Source organism: Rhea pennata, chromosome 9, assembly GCF_028389875.1.
Source record: "Rhea pennata isolate bPtePen1 chromosome 9, bPtePen1.pri, whole genome shotgun sequence".
In the NCBI taxonomy this organism is placed as follows: domain Eukaryota; kingdom Metazoa; phylum Chordata; class Aves; order Rheiformes; family Rheidae; genus Rhea; species Rhea pennata.
In genome coordinates this window covers 15,054,403-15,079,066 of record NC_084671.1, presented here as the reverse complement: position 1 = coordinate 15,079,066, position 24,664 = coordinate 15,054,403, and the positions used below count along the sequence as shown (strand labels likewise).

At 37.7% G+C, this 24,664-nt stretch overlaps 1 protein-coding gene across 6 annotated transcripts in view; it reads left to right on the top strand.

The window, feature by feature from the left end:
• ACAP2 (ArfGAP with coiled-coil, ankyrin repeat and PH domains 2) overlaps positions 1-24,664 on the top strand; it is a 69,237-nt gene that overhangs the window by 2,646 nt on the left and 41,927 nt on the right. For 3 of the 6 annotated variants that reach the window (XM_062582403.1, XM_062582402.1, XM_062582404.1), the window contains exons 2-6: positions 15,562-15,619; positions 17,811-17,930; positions 18,897-18,950; positions 22,974-23,032; positions 23,538-23,721. In XM_062582403.1, coding sequence (XP_062438387.1) covers positions 15,562-15,619; positions 17,811-17,930; positions 18,897-18,950; positions 22,974-23,032; positions 23,538-23,721 — 475 coding nt within the window. Of the gene's footprint in view, positions 1-15,561; positions 15,620-17,810; positions 17,931-18,896; positions 18,951-22,973; positions 23,033-23,537; positions 23,722-24,664 lie in introns of those variants that run through there. The other 3 variants (XM_062582405.1, XM_062582406.1, XM_062582408.1) reach the window with 3 other exon arrangements.

Below are 24,664 nucleotides of genomic sequence, written 5' to 3'. Positions count from 1 at the left end.
TTCCTTTTGGTAATGGGGCAGGAAGCAGGACTGCAGCTTCCTCCTGACCTTGCTGAACAGGTGGGTGTAGTCTCAATCCTTCCCATCTGTATACCTGTTGGAGTGGTTAAATAAACCTGTTAGGAAGAATATAGTGTATAGAAATGTCACAATATACTTTCTTCTGTAAGCAGTGGAGTGAGCTGAGAGGAAGTGGGTGAATCACAGTTCCTGAGTCACCAAATCTTGCTCTAAGAATCGTCCAGTGCTAATGGTTTTTAGCTCTTCTCTTTTGCAGATGTTCTTAGGCTGTTTTCACAGAGAACTGTTTAAATCTTTTAAAACACACTACTACAAACACACTGCTTTATTGCTTATCTGATTTTCATTGAGTTCATGTTCATCTTTCTGGCTTTGAGATGTGATTGGGAATATCATAGTTACCTGAATCAAAGAGACAAAGGTTTGTTAGTATGCTCAGAATGCATATGATGGGAGTGTGCATGGGTTGTCGCTGTGGCAATGCTGGTATGTGGTTTGATGATGACTATAGTGAGTTACATCAGAAGTACGGTATATTATTTCATAGTAAGGCATGCTTTTTTTTTTTTTTTTCCTCTAGTAGATAAAGAAATCTTTGAATTGGAAAACCTAAAGCAGTGGTGGCTTATTGCATCTTCAGATTTGGGAATTTATGACTTGTTGGATCAGTTTGAGGTTGGAAACTTGAGTCTGATGTTTTGAAAAGGATAATGGAAAGGTTATGGATTCAGGTGCTGTTTTGCAGTGAATAGGTGGAAGAGATGTGGGAGTGAAGCTTATTAAGAATATTAGCGATTTGCAGTCGTGTATATACATTTTATATATATATATATAAAAAGTTTTTACACAGTAGCCGAAGTTGTTCTATATATAATAATCTTGCAGAAGTTAGGTGCTTTTGTTTCATGACTCTCACTTTTAAAATATGAACAGACCAAAGGCCTAAGAAGGAAGTGTGTTTGCAGTTCTACAGCGTGTGGATGACTTTACCTCACATAGAAGAAGTTGCTTAGGGAGGGGCCTTGGAGCAGTCCATAAGGAGCAGGAACGGAACTGTGCTGGCAAGTTCTGCATATGCAATCAAGAGTTCTTAGAGGGCCTTTTAATACACATAGTATTGTGAAATAATAGTTTCTGCTTATCTTGAAACTGAAATTGTCATTAATAGGTCACTGGAACAGGCTTTTATATTGATGTTTCACTTTTTTTCTTCTTGTAACTAAAAATGTGGCTGCTACAGTGCATACTTCATTTATTGAAAGAGAAATCAGCGATCACTCAAAAAATATGAACAGCAAAGTTCTGTTGATTGTATTACATGCAACTTTAAGAACTCTTTAGAAAACTTTAGTCTGTTCCAGTCTTTAAAATGCATCAGTAAAAGGTATTTATTTTTGAGATCCTTTCTTTTTCCTTGTCTATCTCTGTTGTTGAGGTTTAACGTTTTTGTATTGAAGAGAATTTTCGCTTCCCGAGACCTTGACTGTGGCTAAATGAGGTAGATTTTTTAAAAAAAATGTTGCCAATTACTATTCTTAACAACAATATTTAATGGGTGGTTTCTGAGTAGAATTTGGTGTTATAGCATATCCTCTTCAAAGGGACTAATCTGAGTATTCTCTGAGTATTCTTTCATTTTAAGTTTCGTTAAAGCGTTGTTTTGTGTAGGCAAGCCTGAAAGGGAGGACTGGCTTGTCAGTTAAGTTTTCCAGTGTGGTGTGGGGGTGTATGTGGGTGGTTTGTTTATTCTTGCGTGTGTGACCTCAACTATTTCGAGTTTATCTAAATGTGGGCAGCTGAGATGCACCTGAAGCTTCTTTAAGGGGTGCGTTTTCTGCTGTGTTGCTGAGTACCTACCTTTTGTCTGGTATTTACCTGGATGTTAATGCAGGCTGTTACGTTACTTGGTCCCTGGTCTTTTCATTTTGAAGATAAACAAGGCTTTTGACGGACAATGTGTTAAATTAGGTTTTCCAGAACAAAACTCAAGTTTGTTAAAACAATTGCTGACTTAAAATTGTTAGTTTGGTTTTGGACTGGGTTGCTGTCTGCAAGACTGTAATATTTATGAAAGATTCGTACTTCTTTGAATAGCCTAATGTGTTTAAATGGAAATACACAGTTAGAAAAGCATTGGGCAAACCTTCATGTCAACTGTAGCAAATACTCAATATTTAAATAACCTATTAAAATAGGAAGAGGTCATAGATTGTTAATCTCGTGGTGGGAGTTCTAGCACATTGTGTGGTTTGAGTGTGCTTAGGCAAAATTCTTGCATCTTTGAGAGTGGCTTATGACCAGGGATTGTGCCTCACTTAAGTGAAATGAAGGATGTAGAAATATTGCATGGCTCTATTCACTCCTTTTACATACAGATTTATTTTTGTATCCTGATGGCATTAGATGCAGTTTCTTTGCTTTTAGGAAAGAATGAATCACTTTGCACACATATATCAGAAAGTGATATATGTTCATGTATGATCATAAAGTTTCCTTATTGCTCTGTAGACTGAAGAACTTATTTAGAGTTCACAACAGAGTATAACCTAAAAGCGTGGCACACATACTAAGATAAGATACAGAAAACCAGACAACATGTAGTATATATTACTAGTTGATTCCTTCTTCCATCAGGTAAAAGAATGTAGTAGCTTTTTTAGGTATGAATTTACAATTTCCGGAAGATGATAGCTTGAAAAAATTATTTATAGCATTCAATTTTGCATGAAACAATCAGTAACACTTTCACTGAGTGATTAATTTACTACATTTCTCATTTCAAAAGGCTTAGAATGGCTATCTAAATAGGGTGCAAATGCCACACCGTTGTTTTTTGGGGTATATTAATTTTTTTCTATATTGTAGATACAGTTTAATATCTGTTTCCCAGATAAGAAGTATGTTCTGTCACTTTAAAACCCAAATAATATAAGTGACTTATTTAACATATTACGTTATTTGGTGCATGTCTAGTCCTAAAGTCCTGTTTTCCCCAGAGAAACCTGATGGGAATTTGTTCAGTTCAGGTATCACTGCATAGGTACCCTAAAAATGATTTTGATTAAACTTCTTAGCAATGTCATAAATACAGAAAATGTTACGCTGAATTCTCTTAAAAAGGCATGGGTTTATTGGGGTGAGAGAATATGACAGAGGTTTAGAGAGATTGATATGTATCTTGCATGCCTGGTTTTATGGGGAAAACTCTTAGATATGTGTAACAGAAATGAATACAAACTATATATTGTGGCTAAGTGTGTGTGGGGGAACCCAACATGTTTTCTATGGATGGTATTTGAAACAGATGTTTAAGTATGGATCACAATTGTATTAAATGAGGAAACTGATGCATTGAACTTTCTCTACTCCACTTAAGTAACTGACCTGTGCTTGTAAAGAATGTGTAAATATTGGTGTCAATCTTTCACCAATGCAAATAGGTAATTGCACAGAGTGAAACAATTCTGTGTTTTTTTTTTCCCCTTCCCTGTTATCTTATGTTTGCAAAATGCTACTGTCAGTTCATCTTAGCATAATAAAACTTCCTGTAACTTCTTAAATTTATTAAATTGTGTTCAAACTGTTCAGTCTTCAGGGAAATGCAAATATATATGCCTGACTTGTATACCTTGATTGGCTTATTACTTCTGATGATAGGGAGGATGTAAATTAAAGTATCAGTTAAAATTTTACCTCCTCTACTTAACTTACCGTCAATATATTGCTACAGTGCAGTGTCCTTACTAGTGTGTATTATAATACTGTAAACAATAAGTCAGTCTTATTCTGCCTGTGTTTATAGTATGGGTAAGTTAAGTTTGTTTATAGTACTGTTGAGGTCAATGAGGCTGTTTATGTGGGTAATTTTAGTCACATTAAGAAGCTAAGAGAACTGTAAGAACTTCACGTCTGCATGGGGAATCTATTTGTTATTATTCAGATTTACAGAGCTGTTCTAGGAGGAATTAAAAAAAAAAAAATCTTTGGATTGGGGCTCCTGGCCTTGGTTTCTAGGACTGAAAAGCAAGTTTGTAATTCATCTGGCAAGGCTGCTTGGAAAATATCACAGTAGAACAGAATAAAAAAGATATGGCAACTTGAAAGAGAAAGCTGCCAAACATTTGTTGCAAGCTTGCATTTACTCTTTTTTTTTTTTTTTTTTAATACTTTGGCAGTTGTTTTATCGTCAAAATTTCCAGTATAATTGTGGAACAGCACATTTCATAGTTGAAATTTAAGGACGTGTAAGAAAATCCTGTAGAACGCTAGTGAGGTACGCTTTTAGGAAATCTCTGTCTGTATTCCTTGTAGTCTATTGAAATTAAACAGTGATTCTGAATTTCTAATGCTTCAGTTTTATGGCGATGACAGTCAGTGTGCTATTCTACTTAGCTTTTAGGCAGTGTATGTTTTTTTTTTAAGCCTGTGACTATCTTTTCAAACGTATCTCTCTTTAGTTCAACTATTCTAATAGATTTTAATTATTTGTTGGAATTAAGACATGGTGTTAGAACATTTCCTTCTAGGATAGTCATGATAGAGTAATGAAGTTTGATTTAAAACTCTTCTTTCAAATGAAATTCATTAACATTTGTTGCATTGAAATCCTGTAAAATCTTTTCAAATTTTAATAGCAATCCTAATTGAGAATAGAGAAAAGAAACCTGTCTTGAAATCAGTTTGCCCTGATAAGATTAGTGATCCTAAATTTGATTAAAAAAATAAAAAAGAGGGAGGCTGACTCTCATAATTGTTCTACAACTGTAAGATTTTTCTTATTATGATTCCAGTTTGGTTTCTTGGTTGTTGATATAATTTGTGTTAAGTAAAAACAAACTGGAACATCTTAGCTATGATCTCAAATTGCTGATAGGAACTTCAAAAAACAATTTACACTTAGAATTCTAATTTGGGAGTGTTATAAAAAGTGCTCAGAAGTGAGTTTACAGTAGAAGTAGTAACAACATCTGCTAAATGTGATAACATTACTGTAGATTAGCAGCAGAAGGAATTACTGAGAACTGATACTGAACTTGTGCAACTGGCCATTAATGAGAACTTGTAGAACTAGAAGGCAGGCTTGTGTCAAGCTTGGCTTCTTAACAATATTCGTACTCAGAAACCTGTTGTGGAATTTAGAGTCTACATTTTTACCTTTTCTGTTTTTGTTCTTTTGTTTATTGGCAAATTTTGGCATACAAATCATTCTTAAAGTCCCTAAACAAACTCCATCCTGCCAAACTTTCTTAGGAGAAAAGGGGCATCATATTGTCTTTTGAGTGTCATTCAGTAAAGGAAAATAATTTATGTTGAGTACAGGGAAAAAAATCTTACCAAAGCTACTGTTTACCAAGCTAAGAACCCTTTGCTTGGTTCTTGTGCAGGCCTCTTTGGTTAAATCAATTTAGCGTCTCAAGGGGACGCAGATGCAGAAGTGTCACGAGGGAGTGCAAAAAATATGTGGTTACTTAATATAATCTCTTAAAGTGTCTTACATTTACAGGAGCGGGAAGCAGAAGAGTGAGCTCTAATTCACTTAACATTTTTATGTTCTTTACTCTCACTCAAATGTGCAGAATTTGGTTTAAAATCACTTACAGAAGTGTAAACTATGTAAATACACGTGACCTTTTTGAGCAGATAGTGTGCTGTTTGAGAGGTAGAGATCTGTATGAGTTTAATGCTTTAGATTTCTTTTTCATAATGCATATTGTATAGCAAATAACATTGAATCTAGCTGTTTGCAGGGAAGATCATTATGAGGAAATAAAGATTAACATATGAAATGTAACATTTATTAAAACATCTGAAGGAGCGTTATGTCTCAGTGTTACTGTACGAAGCCTGCGTCTACTGCCACGCTTTCATGTAGTCAGAAGATTTGATTGAGAGCATCACAACGAGCAGATACTGTCATTCTGCTCAAGTTACCGTGTTGGACTATTGAAAATAGTTTAAAGTAAAATGTTGCCTTACCTTCCTAATGATATCTTTAAGAGGAATCTTTGCATGTTCAGCAGAATAGCTACTTTACAGTTAATGCTTACTCTGCAAATACTGAAATAACCTAGCCTCACACCGAAGATAAATCAGTTGGCTTATTTTGATACGCTGTAAATATGTTATGCCAGTGTAGAAGAGTAATCTTTTGTATATCATGTACAGATTTTCCAGGTACTCAATTTGACAAACTGCAAGAGTAAACTTAAACAAAACCAAACAACCCCCCCCTCACCCCCGCGAAATAGTCTCTTCAGGTGTCAAATAGGTGATTGGGAAACTAGCTTATGTGGCATGAAAGTTTCTGTGGATCAGGCTTTCTGGTTGGAATTCTAATGACTGGCCTCTACAATTTGCAGACTTGGAACTCTTGAATATTTTTTGGAGTCCATATGTCAACAGTAATGGAATTTAAATTGGTCTTCTGTGGGTTTTGGATGATTTTACATGTGTGTGTGTATATATGTACACACTCACAATTTGTGTGTACACTAGATACTGTTATATTACTTTGTTTTTCGTGAATTTATAATATGTCTTCAGTAATGATCATTAAAAGAAAATGTGTACTAACATTTAATTTTGTATGAATAAACATAAGCAGATCAGTCTGCATGGTGTAATTCTGAAATTTCTGAACCTTCAAAATGTACTTTTGTATTTTAAACTGGATAAAATACAAAGAGAAATTTGAGAAGCCATATGTAGTGAAATGTATTCCATCTGTCCCAATTTTAAAAAACAAGAGAATACAAGAGAATTCCAGATTTCCATCTTTGTGTGTGCCAGATGTTAACTTTAGTAGAAACACATGGATATCAAATACAGTGAATGTTTCTGTGCAGTTCGAAATATCCTGGTCTTCAGTTATAACTTAACATATTGAGACGCCTATGCTGAGGAATCCATTGCTAATTACTCCTGTTTTTTGCGACACTGCTACCCTGTCTTTCATATTGGTTGCCTTTGAGGCACGTAAGGGATATCTTTCCAAATCTGGGATTAAAGTTCCTTTGTTCTTCCACTAGACTATTATTGCATTTCATTTTTAAAAGAAAAGCTGTTGTGACTCTTTAGCGTCTAACTAGGCATTCCAGATCTTAAGGCACAGCGTTTAGAGGGAGGGACATCCTATCTTATCCTTTGCTGTTGGTTGCTTGATGATATTGTTCCATCTCCTGATCATACTACATATTTGAGCTTTCAGATATTGGAATCCTTCATCTGTTCTCCCTTTTCTGTGTTAAAATTCCTGGATAGCTGTTGAGATTTAAAGGCTAGAGCAGTCCTGCAGTGTTTGTCAGTAATGACAAGTTTCTGATGCATGGTCCCGTTGGTTTCTTAAGCTTGTTTCTGCTGCCCTTTTCTGCCTCAGTGTCCTGATATTATAGTCCTGCTTCCTTATCCTCTAGTTTAAGGCCTCCTAAGAAGCTTTTGACTCATGGTAGAGAGGTCAGGATTATCAGTCAAAGTGGTGCTGGATAAGTATTGTAATGTTTTGCGTTCTTATTTTGTTCAATTTAACTGACTTGTTAAAAGATGATCAGGGATGAAATAAAACAATTTAAAAGGTAAAGAAAATTCAAAATGCTAGTGTCTCTCTAGAAGGAGGGCATTGCTCATTTCCTATTTACAATTACCAACTGTCAGGCTCTCCTGAGGCAAAAAAAAGCTCAAGGGAAAAATATTAGGCAAAACTGTTGAAAAAAGAACTACTGGGCATTTCTAGTAAACTACTGCAAAAATGTAGTGAGAAAGCCTGTTGAGAAATTAGAGTCAGCTGGTAGCACAGGTGTCCTTATAAACTGCACTTGATAAATTAAAAGCTGCAGCAAGTTCGGTGGCAACCAGTATGACTTTAAGCAATTTATATTTAAAAGAGTTTATTCCTTTTTGAAGACTCTATTTTTTTTATCACATGCATTATCTTTTGAGCTATGCTTAGTTCTGCACACGTCTGAGGACCTATCTCATTTGCTTGTTGTATCAAAGATTATGAATTACTGAAGATGTACAAAATTTTGTAGATGAAGGCCTTCAACATCTGTATCTACAAGCAAACCTTTGGCTTAATCATTAAATGAATTCAAAAAGAAGAACCCTTTTCCTATTTCACTTATTTATTTTATAAGAGGAGAAGTCTGACTTAGGAAGAATGGAAACATGACTCCATTAATGTTAAGGAGTTTTCTTGTTGTTTTCTTCGGGGAAATTTAAAATATAGATGCAGCTTGTTATGGACCTGGGAAAACTCAGTTTATTCATTTGGCTGCTTTAAAATGATGATCTTTACTTCAGTAGTCTTGCTTCCAGAGAACTGTTAGGAATTATATTTCCATATTTCAATCTAGTGCACAGAAAATTCCTAGGATATCTGGGGACAGGGCTTGGAGGGAGTCACACTTCTAATACAAAGTCCTACTGTTTAGGTCATCAGTTGCTTGAAAAAGCTTCCCAAAATGTTTTGTGGTAATGAACACAGAATTAGGAATGCAAGGAGTACTAGCATGTCTGAGGAACTTCAACTCTGCGTGTCAGGGAGCATTCATCATCTGTTCCTCAGCATGGAGGGGCTCAGGGCCAACAAGGAAAGATCTCTGCAGTGCCAAACTGGAGCACTTCAACGGGCTCCGTGACAGACTGCAGCAGTGCTCTTTCCTCAGACCACATTAATAGTTGTGGTTCATCTCAGATAAGTTACAAAGCTGCTCCTGTATGTGTCCTTGCAGTTATCCAGGGTTGTTGGGTCGCATTGCCCAATGTATGACTCCTTTGTTGCACCGTATGTCGTGGGTTTTTTTTTTTTATTTGTGGTTGTTCAGTAGTGTTACACATCTCAAATGTATCCCTTGTTAAGATTCTTCTAGATAGCTTTTTATATCTAACTGCAATAGATGGAAGAAATCAAATGAAGTAGGCAGCAGTTGGAGGGAGCCGTTGATATGCTAAAGGATAGGATTACCATTTGAAGGGACCTTAACAAGCTGGAGGATACAGGAACGGGCTGACAGGAATCACATGAAGTTCATACAAGACAAATGTGAAGACTTGAAACAGCCCCCATGGCTGCACAGGCTTGGGATGGCTGCCTGGGGGGCAGGCTGGCTGTTGAGAAGAGCCTTGGTCCTGGTGAGCAGCAAGTGGACCATCAGTCAACAGAGTGCCCATGTGGCAATGAAAGCTAACTGTGTATCTGGCTGTGTTAGCAAGAGCACAGCCAGGAAAGATTCCTCCTCTCTACTTGTAGACTAAGGCTGGGACAGTTTGACTGGTTCTGGGCCTTGCCAGTACAAGAAAGACATTGCCAACATGAAGGGTGCAGTGGAAGGCAGCTGGAATGGGTGAATCTCCTCAGGATGCTTGAGGAGAGAATGAGGGTTGTGGATTCAGGCAGAGAAGGGCTGATGGAGAATCTAACTGCTGTCTCCAACTATCTAGTTGGAAGTTACAGAGAAGACTGAGCCAAACTTTTTGTGCATGGCAAAAGGAGAGAGGAGGTGAGTGAAAGTTTTGCAGCAAGGGAGACTGTGAGTACTGAGAGTTAAGAACTGGACTGGATTATCCAGAAAGGTTATCATCTCCATCCCTGGCGGTTTCAGAGCTGGATGTGACAAAGCTCTGAGCTAAGCCCCAATCTGAGCAGGGAGTTGTTACAGCCCCAGAGATCCCTTCCGTTCCAAAGTACGCTGTGAATTTTTATTTATATTGACAAAGACCGAGGTAGTATGCTGTATGCCTCCAGTGCTGCCAGGCAATGTAATAGGCTGGCATCATATCTGGGGGCTGTGATACACAAGTCAGGCACATGTAACATTCCTACCTCTCGTCCAAAGCAGGAGACCTATTAGGTGAGGACAGATGACAAGCATGATGACAGTGATGAGAAAGGTTTTGTTCCAGAACAACGTGAGGCCAGAGGCAGATGTAAAACCTAGTTTATCCTTCTTACCTAGACTTTGAAAGAATTGTGAAGAGGGCTGTTGTAACGATCCTGATTGCCGCCTCAGGTATTGGTTAAGAAGCAGTTATGACCTGTTTTGAATGGAACAGTATCATTAAATGGTTCCCTTTCTGGTGTTTTTTGCCTGAGCTGTGTTGTGCTGCTGCTTCTCATAAACAGAACATATGTTGCTTTTCAGGGCTTTAAGGAGTTTGAAATATGTCTCCTGTTGAACTAATTGTTTGCTTGGTACAGGATAGCTGTTTGGTCTTTTTCTGTTGACCTTCGCAATACATTTGCCTTTAGAGGTCTTTGCTGTCAGCGCTGGATTTCTCTGTACAACGGCCTTGGTAGTAGTATTTTCCTTCTCTCCTTTCCTCCTTCCTCCCAATTTTACCCTCAGCAATCAGTGTGTAGCAATTGCATGGCTATTTCTAAAACAGTCTGGAAGCAACTGCTTCCTCTCTGGGGTGTCATTCCAAAGTGCACCTGCTGTACAGCAGGCAGGTTATGTGAGCAAGTGTAATACTGTGCACAATATATCTGGGATTGAATTTGCCTTTGCAGCTTGTAAGCTATTCTCTGCGCACTGTGACTGCTGTTTCTGCTGCCTTTTACCTGCTGGCACCTGCTGCAGAGGAGGCAGCACTCCTGTAAATTGTCAAGTGCGTAGCCTTGTCTTGCCTTCTGAATCTAATCTTCGTTCTAGTTTTTCACATTCAGGATTTTTTTTTATAATCTTATAAATGATGTTATGAATTTGTTTAGCTTGAATTGTCTCTTATCATTATGAGAAACTTACTGATTTACTTTTTCCTCTATCAATAAGAATGCTGGATGTGATCACTGGGAAGAGTGGTCATAAGTAACTCCACTGCTGTTTTTATTTTCAGTCTGAAAATGGGAAGGAATAAGAGTCATAATATCTCACTGGCATTTTTGTCTGAATCTCCCAGGGCACTGAAGATCTGAGTAGCACTGGCTGAAACATAATCTAGTATCATATAAAGCTAGGCTATAACATGGTAATTTGATAATACTCGGTAATTTTGGTGTAACTTGACTTTTACCTACATCTAGAACTGTGACATTATTGTGGGATATCTGCAGATTGCTTGCTGCTGATCCCTAGTAGTATATGTATTTGGTTTGGATTTAAAATGAAAGTTGAAATGATCAGTTGCTTTAGCCAGTTATGAACCAGCTTTCTCCAGTTTTAGCCTTTGTAATGAGCGAGCCATATAAATCTGTTTCTGTGTGCCTTTCAATTTTCCGAAGGTGCTTGTAGATTAAAATGAAATACAGATGAAGAGGACAAAAAGGGAGTTAATCTCGGTACAATTTGTTTGTTGATTCTTGGTAAATGTTCTCTCTCCAGAGCTGAATTGTTCTTTCTCGGCAGTGGGGCATGCTAATGCTCCTTCGTTTACTCCTCTGACGTACAGCCAGTCTCATGTGATTTTACTGCCGTAAATGAAAGAAAATATGAAAATAGTGATGCTTGATTATGTGTACTTAAAAATACTTTGAATTAGCTATTGATAATTTGTGGCTACTCTTAGATGCCAATTTTGTGCTATTGAGCTGTAGTGTATGGATATTGAAAGGACATGTGGGCTTGTGGCAAAGTCCAAGTCATGCATTTAGAGTCTATTCTGTACTAAATATGTGCAGGTGGGAGATTTCGCTTTCCAGTATTTGAAGGCATCATTTTAGCAGTACTACAGTTTGGAATTTTGATGATGAGAATCTCTTAATTCCGTTTTACAAACTCAAAAAAAAATATGAAGTTATTCAGAAATACTAGTTTCAGTAGCATTTGATTTTACGTACTTGTTTGTACTCTGGTGGAAGTATATTCAGGAAGTGGATCTTGAGATTTAGATTTTAAACTTTTCTTAATTAAAATATTTCCCATTGCTTTTTTTTATTGGTGTATTTAATTTTCTCTGAGATTTATTTATATATCTATATTTAATACTGAAATATATTCATTCTAGGACTAACAGGAATTAAGCATTAATTATCCATCACACCTTTGATTGCTCCAATCCATTGTGTGTGTTCAGCATCTTGTTTATAGTGACAGATAATTCCAGGCTTCTTATTGTTCGGAATGCAGATTAAAACTTCAAGATAGAACAGATGGGTGAGATGAATGAGTGAAAGACTGTATGAGGATGAGGAGTCAGTGGCCAGTTGGCTATCAATTAAAGGATAGCTGTCCTTAAAAGCAGTGACCATTGCTGACTCTTACTTTGTAAGAGTAAGCAGGTGTGACAGATTAAACAACAGAGCTTAATTGTGATTTTTTTTGGGGGGGCAGAGGGGTGGTTTGGGGATTCATGGAGTCCCCTAATACTTTAACCTGGAAGCAGGTCTTTTACTCATTATTTAGGAAGGAGAGTCATGATGCAGGCCAAAAAGCTCAGCTTTCTCTTTTTATATACTGAGTTAGGTAAGTGGTCACATTCCCTTCATGTGGGGCAGGGGGGAAGAGAAGGTGGAGAAGAGGAGGGGAGGAAAAAAGGTTACTAAGTCAGATCTTCAGTTTTCTTCCATCCTCTCCTATATTCTCCCTTCACCATAGCTGTGGCTGCATGGGAAGCTGTATTCTAGCAATGTGAGCTGTGCTTTAGGAGAACAGAGGAGAGGAGAAGCAGAGGAGATGAACACATTCCTGAGAGTCCTCGTTACAGAGCATGAAGAACGTGGGAGACCACTCATTTGTGAAAGCTGTCCTCCACCCTTAAGCAGCTGTTCTGGTTTTATGCTTTGCCATCTAGGATTTGAACAGCTTAGGAAGTCCCAGATGTTTGACTTTGATTCTCATACTGAGACGGATTTGAAGGGCTGATCCTTATTCCTAATGTCAAAGCTTTTGGCTAAGATTGCCCTGACACAAAGCCTATTTCCAGCTCGCAGTTCACTAAGGAGCAACATTCTTGGTACATGTCAGATCTGGCACTTGGTTCTTAGTGTTTTATGACTACTTCCTGTGTTTATATTGGAGTTTTTTGTCTTGGCTGAGGACACAGGATTTACTCAGAATCATGATAATTTTCTGTGAACTTCAAGTAATCTCTGACACAGATGTTTTAGAGAAAAATGCACCTTTATATTTAATGACTTCAAAAGGCTATTAAGTTAAGGAAAAACAAGAATAGCATTAATACAACACAACTTAGATCAAGTGTCCTTAGTATGTTGCCTGACATAGTAAGAAAACAATTTCTGAGTAGATGGATACTTCTGTGTTACTACATTGCTAGCTTTCTCTGTCTGTATTCTGGTCCTGCCAGGGCATCCTGTCCATTGCTCTTAGGCAAATAAGCCAGTGTGGGTCTATTACTGTGAACACATGCATGTGAAAATAACTCGTCTAGTAGTCTTTAAGTGATGAGAACAGTGAGAGCAGCCTGTCCTACAGAAGGAAATAGGGAGTTGAAATGGGGTTTGATTTGGAACCTAGGAGCCCTTTGCCTGTAGCCCACTGCGGGGCCCAGTTGCGCCTTCCCTCCGTCAGGGCCACCGTGATCGTCCTGGGATGCAGAACCAAGGCGGCAGCTGGAGCTGAGACCTGCTTGCGCCAAGGTCTTCTGCTCTGAGCCAGGCTGGGGGTGGGGCAGGGGTTGCTTAATCCAGTTTTCTTTCTTCCACAATGTCCTTCTCGGCTTTGCTCTGTGCTTCTTGCTTGATCTATCCCTCATCTGTTCAATCCTCCATTCTCATTTTAGTTTGTTTAGCGTATTTTCTGCTGCTTTCCCCCTGCCTTACAACTTTAGTTATTGAGGAAGCATATTGTCTTCACTCTGCCTGGTTGCTCTGCTGTCTTTATCTCTCTTCTCCATCCTGTATCTGGTTTAGATTTTTTTTTAAGTTCATAAAACTCAGTGAAGCTAGAACTCTTTGCTAGTTAACAAAATGTTTTTAAAAGTATTTATCAGATATTGGTGCAATTCTTTAAACAAACTACTTAAGTCATGCTTTTCATGTTGATGCCAAAGGAACAAATAAAAATCAGCTGCATTGTGTTTATAAACAAACTAATACAAAATAGCAGTCTAAATATTGAGATATTTATTCTTTCCCCCTTTTGTGTATGCTTTTTTTTTCCTCTGTAGTACTCTTGGAAACAAGTTTTAATTTGAGAGATTTAAGTGCAAATTAATCACTTGCAGACAAAATGGAAAAGAGGAATTAACTTTGCCTGAAATAGTTTGTGGTCCGATACTAGAGAACATACAGAAGTCAAAATGCAACTGTACGGGAATGTGTTTATATCTAAAGGCTAGAATATAACTGTGTGGGAATGCCTTTAAGTATATAAACCAGAGTGTAGCTATGTATTAGACAAATCTGCAAAAAGCTGGAATTTTTCATCCTGAATGTTTGAGAACTGCAGGCAGTTGGCCCCATATTGCAGAACTGTTCTTCAAAAATTGCTTTTGAGTTTGGGGCTTGATCTGGGCTTTTTTTTTTTTTTTTTTTTTTTTGTTCTTGGCTTGAACTCATGTGAACTAGAAAAGAATTAGCAGGAGACAGTAAGGCTGTGGTTCCTTGTGCTCTCATCTTAGTGGTAAAGCTGGCTTAAGAAATTCCCAAATTAGTTCCCTGTCCAACTTCTCTCTCTCTCTCTTTTTTTGTTTTTTCTTCTTTTGTTTGTTTGTACTTTTGGGGGGGGGGGAAGGAGGAGACTTTTGTGAGACTGAAATGTAAAGTATCTGGTCCAGTTTTCCATAAAGCACTGCAGATTTGAAGCAGAACACTTCTGGTGAGCATTATGGCTCCTTGAACAGTTATGCTGGAATAGCTGAAAAGATGAGCTGCCCTGGTGGTGGGAGCAAAGGATGGGAAAAACCACTGTTCCTACTGACCTTTTCATAATGTCAGATCACATCTTGGTGAAATAGACCTTTTTCTTTTCTTTTTTCTTTTTCTTTCTTTCTTTTTTCTTTTTTTTTTTTTTTTTTTTTTTGTAATGCAGCATTCATTTTCAGAAATTAGTACATTCAAGTCCTCAAGGCAGTAGCCTGAACAAATCATGTTCATGAATGTTGTAAAGTGTCTTCCTTTCTCAGCTTCTCCTGTGTGCTCAGCTCTATTGCTAAGTCAGTTGAATCATAGCAAATGCTTATTACAAGTTTGTTATTTAATAACTGTAGGATTGCAGAGAGAGAGGAGAGGATAGTTTGAGCTGAGTGTCACTGAAAGAATTGTAAAATTTCACTCGGACACAATTTGTCTTTCCTTTTGATATTAACACCTTCAAAAATATAGGTTATTGAAATATGCTTCCTTTATTATCATATAGCTAATGTGGAGCACATTAAGGTATAATAAAAGTTCTTCTGAAGTCATTATTACTAGGCTATTTAATGCACCGAGCTTGTAGGATTGGTTGGTTTTTGTTTTGACAGTCAGATGTCTAGCAGGCAGTCTTCCTGGTCCTTTAAAATCTGTGTTGTTTTATAGTTGAAATTAACTGAAACTGAGATGGCAATAAATGGATTAAATGTGATCTTCTCCCTCTCAGCCCCAAGTTCGAGAGTATTTTGTATAAAAACTTACAGGAAAACTTTTATTTTTTAACAATACAGAGCTGCTTTAGAAGAAGTAGAAGGAGATGTGACAGAATTGGAACTGAAACTTGACAAGGTAAGCTTCTTAATGCAACGATGTCTGTTCTGAAAACTAGAAAAAGATATTGTTTAGCTTTGTTTAATTTAAGTTCACAGATGGGAAATGGCAGCGGCTGCTCAAGTGTTCTGCTGTTGCAAACAGGATGGATTTGGCCTGAGCACGCAACTGGGCTCTGGAGACGAGCTTGAGTAACAGCAGCGGCAGCCAGCATGAGCTCTCTTTCTCCCCCAGCTGAGGGTTTGCCTTGTGCAATCTGCCCTGCCCGCATGGCCCCTTGGCAGCCGTGTGACGCGGTCCCGCAATGGGAGCCACATGTGAGCTAATCAAGCTTGCATGCAAGTTAAAAGCTGGGGGCTGACTATTGCTGCCCTGAGAGGTTATGGTTTATGAGAAATGCATGCTGCATAAAAGTCTGCTTTCCTATCCCTGCATTTTATGGAAATTTTCTAAGGTTAGATTTTTTTTTTTTTGCCTGTGTTTTAATGTTGTAGGCATATGTCATCAGCTGACCTCCTTAGCTGTAGTTTGAATTTTAGCCTTTGTTCCTGCAGCTGAGAGGTGGCTGCAGAAAGCTCTTGAAGAGTAAAACAGAATTGCAATATAAAGTGTAGTTTTAAGTGTAAAAGGTTTGTTTTCCCGTTATTTCTTGTAACAGTATTTTCAGGATTTGTAGTGTAACTGCTTTGTCAAAATGCATTAAAGGTATTTCATTTTGAAATTTAGTAAGAATTTCGATGCATCTTGTGGTAACAATGTGTTTCCTGTCAATTTAATGAGTCTGTTTTGGTAGGTGAAGCAGTGTGAGTGCTTCAACGATCTACATATCTGTCTTAAATTTGTTTTTCCTCACCAGTCTAAAAATCATTTTTGGGCAAAAGAATACTCAGGCTTCCTAAGGGCCTTGCCCACCCTGCTTCCCCCCGCCTGTTGTAAGAATCCAGTACCAAGTACAGCCTAGGATACCATATAAAATCTTTAATTGTCCTATTACTATTTTTATCCTAGTACTTTTTTAAAATCAAAAAAACCTCCTGGCAAGAGAGCAAGTAAACAAGATACCAATTTAAACAATTTGTTTGAAATGTGGACTACAAATGATGTAGTATAACACTGGTGTCTAAAGCCAAGCTGCTTGTGTGTGAGCAGAAGTCACTATGGCCGGAGAGTAATTTGTCTAAACTTGGGTGGCAAAATTTTTTCTTAGGTGATTCATAAAAAACTTAATCTGTTTTTTTAATCATCCCAAAAGTGTATGCGATTTTGGGGCTAAATTGAATACATCTTTTTCACCCTGGAAGAAGGGACACTGGGATCAGGATCATGAACCATAAATATGAGTAGTCCTAAAAAAATTTGGGGAAGATAATAGAGGAAGACCAGTCAGCTGGTTTCCTTTTTCCAACAGTTTCAGGTACTGCTACATCATTCTTGACCAACGTTTATCTAATGTGTTCATGAAAAATCCTTCGCTGATAAAGGCTCAGTCAGGGAGATGCTCGCTTGAGCATCTTAGTCATCAGACTAGTCTCTCTTTCATTAACAACTCTGTGTATAAATAGAGTGCAAAGTAGAGAAGATCCATCAGAAGATACTGAAGGCCTCCATACCAGGCTATCCAGCACTATGGTAGTGAAAGTGTTGCCTTAAGCAGGGAGTGGTAGGGATGGAACCTCATCAGAGAAAGGCCTAGAGTCTGCCTGAGTGAGAATATGATTTACTGGCCCTTCTGGGGTATGAACTTTTTTTCAGGTGTGCATTGTGCAGATAGCCTCTGGCTTTCCTGTGCTTTTACTATGACTATCGCAAGATGAAGCAATTGTTTTTTCTCTTTTGGCTAGGAAGAATACAAACTATTGCTAATTTGGTTGGGTCCTAACTAGCTACGTTTCACTTGATGATGAAAGATCTTTTACTCTTGTCTAGCCTTGTGCCTTTTGCAATGTGTGCAAGATCTCAGCTAACAATAGAAGATCAATATGCTTTTATAAAAAGAAATAGTTAATTCTTAATGTAGTATTGATGATATATTGCACTACCGTGCAGTAGAAAGCTCTTCATAGACTGTGAAGTTCCGTTTATTGGCCAGAACGTAACTTGAAATCTCTTGTTTCCTAAGTCTTAGCTAAGCTCAGTATGTTTCATGTTTATATGATGAGTAAAATGACATAAAACCTTTAATTGTGATTTTTTTTCCTTTTTTTTTAAGCTGGTGAAACTTTGTATTGCAATGATTGATACTGGGAAAGCATTCTGTACAGCCAACAAGCAGTTCATGAATGGAATTCGAGACCTTGCACAATATTCAAGTAAAGATGTGTTGGTCGAGGTATGTTCTTGAAGAGTGAAAAGAGAGAAAAACATGAATAAAAAGGGTGAGATGTAGCACTCTCCAAGAGAAGTAGTCAAAGATATTTGTACTGTTGTTCATTCTTGTTCTGTTTTCTTTGGTATACATCTTAACAGTGAGCATTTTGGGCTATATGAAATTGTGTTGAATAAATAGGCAGATATGTTATAATTGTGTATGCCAGGCATGTTTAATGCATGTTGTGTAATAGAACATCTTTTGCTTTTATACATCTTCACAAACCAGTTGAAAAATGGATCTCTGAAACTCAGTGTGGTGTTTGTATGTAATGGAAATGGTCATTGTTTGGAAATGTACTTGCTAAAAACATAGTGCTGTGACAAATTCCTTTATAAATATTAGCCAAATTTAATTTGTAACTAGATAGAAAGTTATTTAATTCAAAGCAGGTTTTTGTTGCACTTAAATGTCAGATAAGTCATTATCAAAATATATTAGGGATTGTTATTTCATAATGTTATATTTCATAAACATTTTTAATTGAGGCATTGTAGAGATTTGATGTTAGTAAGCATTTCAGCTGTGAGGCAGGAATTATCACAGTAACTGGAGTTACACTAATATTTATTAATATTTAATACTGTAAGTTAGTGTTTTTAAGTCATATGAAATCTAATAATTTAGTGAACTGGGGCTGAATTTTCCCTAATTCAATTGGGTTCTTTATATATAGCCAAGGTAGCAAAAACCTATTTCTGATAGTTTTTATTTTAGTAATAACTTGATACTAGGTAGATATAGTGATACTAGTTGATGTTCTCCTTCTAGTATAATGGATTTAATTTAGATCTAGATTTAATAATGGTGCTGATAATGAATTCCAAGTTCTTTACTGAAAAGCTGTAAAGCTCTGAAGCACCTCTGCTTTTGTGCTCTGTACTTTAAAGTTTAACTTAAAACAACTTTGTCTTCCTTTCTTTGCAGAGTAGCTTGACAAAGTTTTCTGATACCTTACAGGAAATGATCAATTATCACAATGTAAGTAATTTTTTATTTAAGACAGAACTCTTAGCTTATGTCAATTCACAAGTTATGTTTGATAATAGAATAATACAAAAGTTTTTCATGTTGATGTTATTCTAAAGGGCACACTCTGAGTCACAGAATCACAGAATGGGTAAGGTTGGAAGGGACCTCTGGAGATCATCTAGTCCAAAACTCCTGCTCAAGCAGGGTCGCCTAGAGCAGGTTAGATAGGATTGCATCCAGGCAGGCCTTGAATATCTCTAGAGAAGGAGACTCCACAACCTCTCTGGGCAACCTGTGCCAGTGCCCTGTCACTCTCACAGTGAAGAAATTCCCCCTCATGTTCAGGTGGAACTGCCTGTGCTTCAATTTCTGCCCATTGCCTCTTGTCCTGTCACATGGGACAACTGAAAAATTTGTCCCTGTCCCCTTGACACCCTCCCTTCAGGTACTTGTACACATTGATAAGATCCCCCCCCTACCCCCTAGTCTTCTCTTCCCCAGGCTAAAGAGGCCCAGCTCTTGCAGCCATTCCTCATAGGGCAGGTGCTCCAGCTCTCTGATCATCTTCACAGCCCTACGCTGGACTCTCTCCAGTAGCTCCATGTCTGTCTTGTGCTGGGGAGCCCAGAACTGGACACAGTACTCGAGATGAGGCCTCCCCAGGGCTGAGTAGAGGGGCAGGATCACTTCCTAATGCACTCCAGGATACCATTGGCCTTCCTGGCCACAGGGCACATCGCTGGCTCATAGTCAACTTGTCATCCAGCAGCACTCCCAGGTCCTTCTCTGCAGAGCTGCTTTCCAGAAGGTCAGCCCCCAGTTTGTACCGGTGCCTGGGGTTATTTCTCCCTAAGTGAATGTGGCACAGTCAACTGATGCAGCTTAAAGGCAGAAAGCAAACAGTAAGGCGTATGAGAAGATTTATTTGCAGACTGAAAGAGAAAGGATTGGTCTCTTGAGTTCTGTCTACTTGCGTTTTGGGGGTTTTATTTTTGTGTTTTTTTTTTCTCAACATCCTTACAACACTCAAGCTTATTGAGTAGAATGGTGGCCTTGGCTGAAAGTCACAGACATTATGAGAAGCAAGGCATGGTGTGGGGCTCTAATGCATAGGTGTCACAGGCTTATGCTGTGGACCTAGTGTTGCTTTCTGTCCGTATGCTTAGTCCAGCAGGGTCTAGTAGCTCCATCTTAGCTCTGTTGTTGACCAAGTTGGCTAGTGAGCCAATAGGGAGAAGCTAGATGGCAAAACAGAAGAAGGCAGGCATAGTCCAGGTGAAGGAGGGAAGGGGTAGGAGATGGCACCTCCTTTGAGATCTGGATTGTCAATTTTTCTTCAAATGAGACTAGACTGCAAAAACCGCATGAATGTCTCTACCAGCTCAGCAATGATGGAGTAGCTTTTACAGCTTATAGCAAATAATGCCTTTCTCACCTTTAATTTCTCACCTTAAAACCTTGAAGGGTTTTAAAGGTAATGTGCTGGGAAGGTTGTAAATTTAGTCAGATCGTGGTCTGGACAGTTCTTTTGTTCATTTAAGAAAAATGTATCTAGATATTTTTCTGCCTAGTAGGTTTTTTTCCCCTCTTTGCTCTGAATAGAATTGCAAGGCTTATATTTCTGGGTGTCCATGAATCTGTAGAGTTTCCATCTGGTTATACTCTTTTTGTTTTGGATCTCAATTGGTGTGCTCCTCAGGCACTGGCAAGCTTAAATGTCAGCAGTGGGAGTAGTCTCAGCGTGATTTCCACCTTGTCAAGTATTCTCTTATCTATTCTAGATAAATCTGTTTTTTCTGGTTTTCTAAAGTGGGAACGCAAACAGCATCTTAGGGATCTTCCATGTGTTACTGTTAAATACAGGATAATTCAGGTTGGAAGGGGCCTCAGGACATGTCTGCTTATGTCTGGCCTGACATAAACAAGGTCAGCTCTGCAGTCGGAGCTGGTTGCTCAGGCCTTTATCTGCTTTGGTCTTAAAAGCCTCCAAAGATGGAGACTGGATGGAGAGAGAGTTCCACTGTTAACTGGGGACTTAAACTGCCATGCTTTCCTCTCTTCGGTGTCTCTAGAAAAGAGAAATGCTAAGGTGGTAAGGGTTTTGCTGTCAGTACTTGGCACTGTGTTTTTTTTTAATTTGCTTGCACATTCTTGACTAGGGGTGCTGAGGCAGGGAACAGTTACCTGTCTAAAAAAGGTGTGTTGTCAGAGTGGAAACAGTTGTCAACTGACTTTCTCCATAAGATTATTTACCATGTGGATCTTTGCATTTTACAGGAGATTCTGTTCCATTGGGCCAGCTACTACTACTTTAAATTATTTCACCTCTTCCCTCTGAGATGTAAAGCTTAAGGAATGTGCAGTTTCATTTCCCAGTTAAAATTTCTGGGGATACGGGAGAAAATGGAAGTTGTTTAACAGTCAGGTATGCTTTGGCCTTGGAAACTTAGCAAAGCTTGAGGAAAATTGTTATATGGATGATTATTGCCCTTTCTTGCCTCCTTCACCGTATCTTGTAAGAAAAAGTAGAAAGAAGCATAGCTTAGAACACTTTAAATCTTACAAAAAGAAGCAACCATTCTTTATAGCAGTTTGACACAGTAGGTTGTTTTCTTATGAATTTAAGTAGAGGAGGTGGTATTAGTTGTTCATGTATTAATATGCACTTCATTAATTTCAGCCCATAGCTTTTTGTAGGAAATTATGGGCATATTCTTTCTATAGTTTCATTTTCTTTAATTAGTTGGTTAAGCTGTGAAAGTCTTTCCTTATAACTATGGTTTTTAAGAAGGCCAGGGTGAGGTATTTGATTTGGGTTGATTTCTGTATTTTTTGTCTTCCCATATAAGTTGTACATAGTTTTTACTGTACTCTAGTCTGCTACAAAATGATGCACTTAAAAGAATTGCATATTTTAATATTAAAGAAACATTGGCTTAGTAATAGTTCTCTTCTAATCCTATGTAATAAGCATATGTATGTTTACAAGAACTGTACCTCAGATTGCTATGATTTTGACCTATGAATCAAAAAATAAATTAAGTATTTAAATTAGTTTCCTGATATTTGTTTAAACCTTAATTGGCATATATCCAGATCATACCATCAAGCATGTAGTTCAACATATCACCTAAACGGAGACAGCTAGTCATGTTTGGAAAATGAGACCTGTAATTGAGGTATAATACAAGTTGAAGTTAGGTTCTATTAGTGAAGCTGTGCAAAATAATTTGCAATGCTCTTGAACTTAATTCCAGGGGTCAGTAGAACAGGCTAGAACACAACTCTTCAACATCACTCAGTTCAGAATAACTTTGAAGGAGGGTGCAGTCTACATTTTTGTGACTTTGATGTGTTGAGTCTTGAGCATATATGGCAGTATGCAGCCCATGCTGTGCCAACAGTGTGTTGCTCGAAATAGATTTAAAACAACATCAGTTTGTTCACACTGGTGCAAACTTATCTTTTTCAAAGGTGTTCTGTGAAGGACTTTCTCTAGTGACTTAGTGGTGCTAGAAGAGTGTTACCCTATTCCTCAAAATACACTGTTGTGGAAAGTGCTGTTCTATCTCAGGGAAGCTCAGGTAACCTATTTTTGGTATAGGATCAAGTAAAATAACTTATATCATGCTTTCTTCATTTTTCTACTTTGTACTTTCTTGTATACATATCTATGTGAACCACGGAGCAAGATTGCCTGCCTGGTTTTAGTTCAAGGCTTCTCTTAGTTCTGTTTTGTTTTTTTATTTTGTTGCACAGTGGATTTCTGGCAGAGATTTTTTTTTTTTTCCATGCAAGATGTCTTCTTCAAGCCAGAAGTGATACATAATGTGAAAAAAGTATTCAATCTGGCACGCAGAATAAATTCAGAAACTACTGTGTGAGGTCAAGAGCTTTCGGAGAGGTGAGGGAAAGGTTTAGAAAGATGTAAAGCATTTAGTGGCTCCTAATTAGTATCTATGCATATGTTGAAAATGGAAAGCTGTGAATAACACCAAGTTCCTGAACTACATATTAATGCTTTTCTTTCAGATGCTATTTGACCAAACCCAAAGATCAATTAAAGCACAACTTCAGAGTTTTGTTAAAGAGTAAGTTATTTTTCACTTATGATGAATTGTTGGAAAATTACTGATAAAATTGGATTAAAAAAAATCCAATTTCTGAGTGGGTTGGTGAAACGTTTTTGAGAATGACCAGCCATAAATTGAAAGGTGTGTTAAAGCCTTGTCAAAAATCACCTTGTATCAGGGAGGCTTTAGATCCAGCTGAAGATAGGCTAAAATTGAAATGATATGTATCACTGATCAATGATTATGACATTTTTTTCACTTGAACAAAAATAACATGAAATCAAAGTGCTTACTAAAGTTTTTCTTGGTATCATGAGAGATACTTTTCTAAATATCAGTTTTACCTTTCTTCAGAATGAGAAAGTGAGGCTTCCATCCTACTACTTGTGATTTGCATCTAATCTGAATATTTGTTAAAGAGCAAATAATGAAACTAGCTATAACATTCAGAAGTGTTCTATTCAATACAGCTTTTTCTCCTACACTTGGAAATTCATTTATCATCCATTTTTATTGTCTTTAGGGATATTAGGAAATTTAAAGATGCGAAGAAACAGTTTGAGAAAGTTAGTGAAGAAAAAGAGAATGCTCTAGTAAAAAACGCCCAAGTACAAAGAAATAAGCAGCACGAGGTAGAAGAGGCGACCAATATTTTGACTGCAACACGGAAATGTTTTCGGCACATAGCTCTGGATTATGTTCTTCAGGTAAGAGCAGCGATAAAAGTTATCTTTCAAAACCATCTGTTACATGTAATTAGAGATAAGTCTGTCAGAAGTTCTTACTGTAAGAAGTTCTCACTTCTCAGAAGCTGGGAAATTACCAGTGTGTAAGAAATAGCTTAAGTCTGCAGGTAGTGTGTTGTTTTTAATGAAATCTGAGCAATTACTTTACTTGATGCATCTTTACTGCTTAATGCTATGGTATTCTGTGCTGTTTGTCCAGTAACACAGATTAATTTTCAATTTAAATACTACTAATACTGTTTCTTCAAAATTCTTCAATTTATTTTGGGTTGGCTGTGCTGTAATTCATTATGTATTTGAAATAAACTCTAACCTAGCCTCCTAATTACAAACAACCTGAATACTGGGATCTAGGAGGCTAACCGCTACTACGATTTCAGTTTTCTGATTTGCGTTTTGTTTAACAAATATCCTACTTGTCGAGGAAGCTGGCAGTTTGGCACTGTCATTGAACTCTCACATGGCACATCGTTACGGTTTTGCTTTGTAATGCAGAACTGTTATAGGGTGTTGAGAGGTGTTTTGTGTCCTACTGTTTTGAAATCTGTGAAATAAATTTTCTGTTGACTCTAATTCTTTGTGTTTCGTAGTTGCATAATCCTGTCTTGCTCTAGTTACCTGCAACTCAGGCAGTTCCTGCCCCTCCTACTGTTTAACATATCTAGGGTTCTCATATGTTCATCCAAACACAGAACATCCCTTTAAAGTTATCACTTTTATATGAGAAATTCTTACCTTGACTGTGGCCGTCCAGGAGGTTATGCGAGGCTTGGTTAACCTAACTGTTCTTTAACTTGCATGCATCATTTGCAAACTAAAATGAAGTTTGCAAAACTTGTACTGGAGCTGTCGTAGCTCTGGTCAGCCACGGCGTGCACACAGGTGGTGTGGTCAGTGGTCAGCA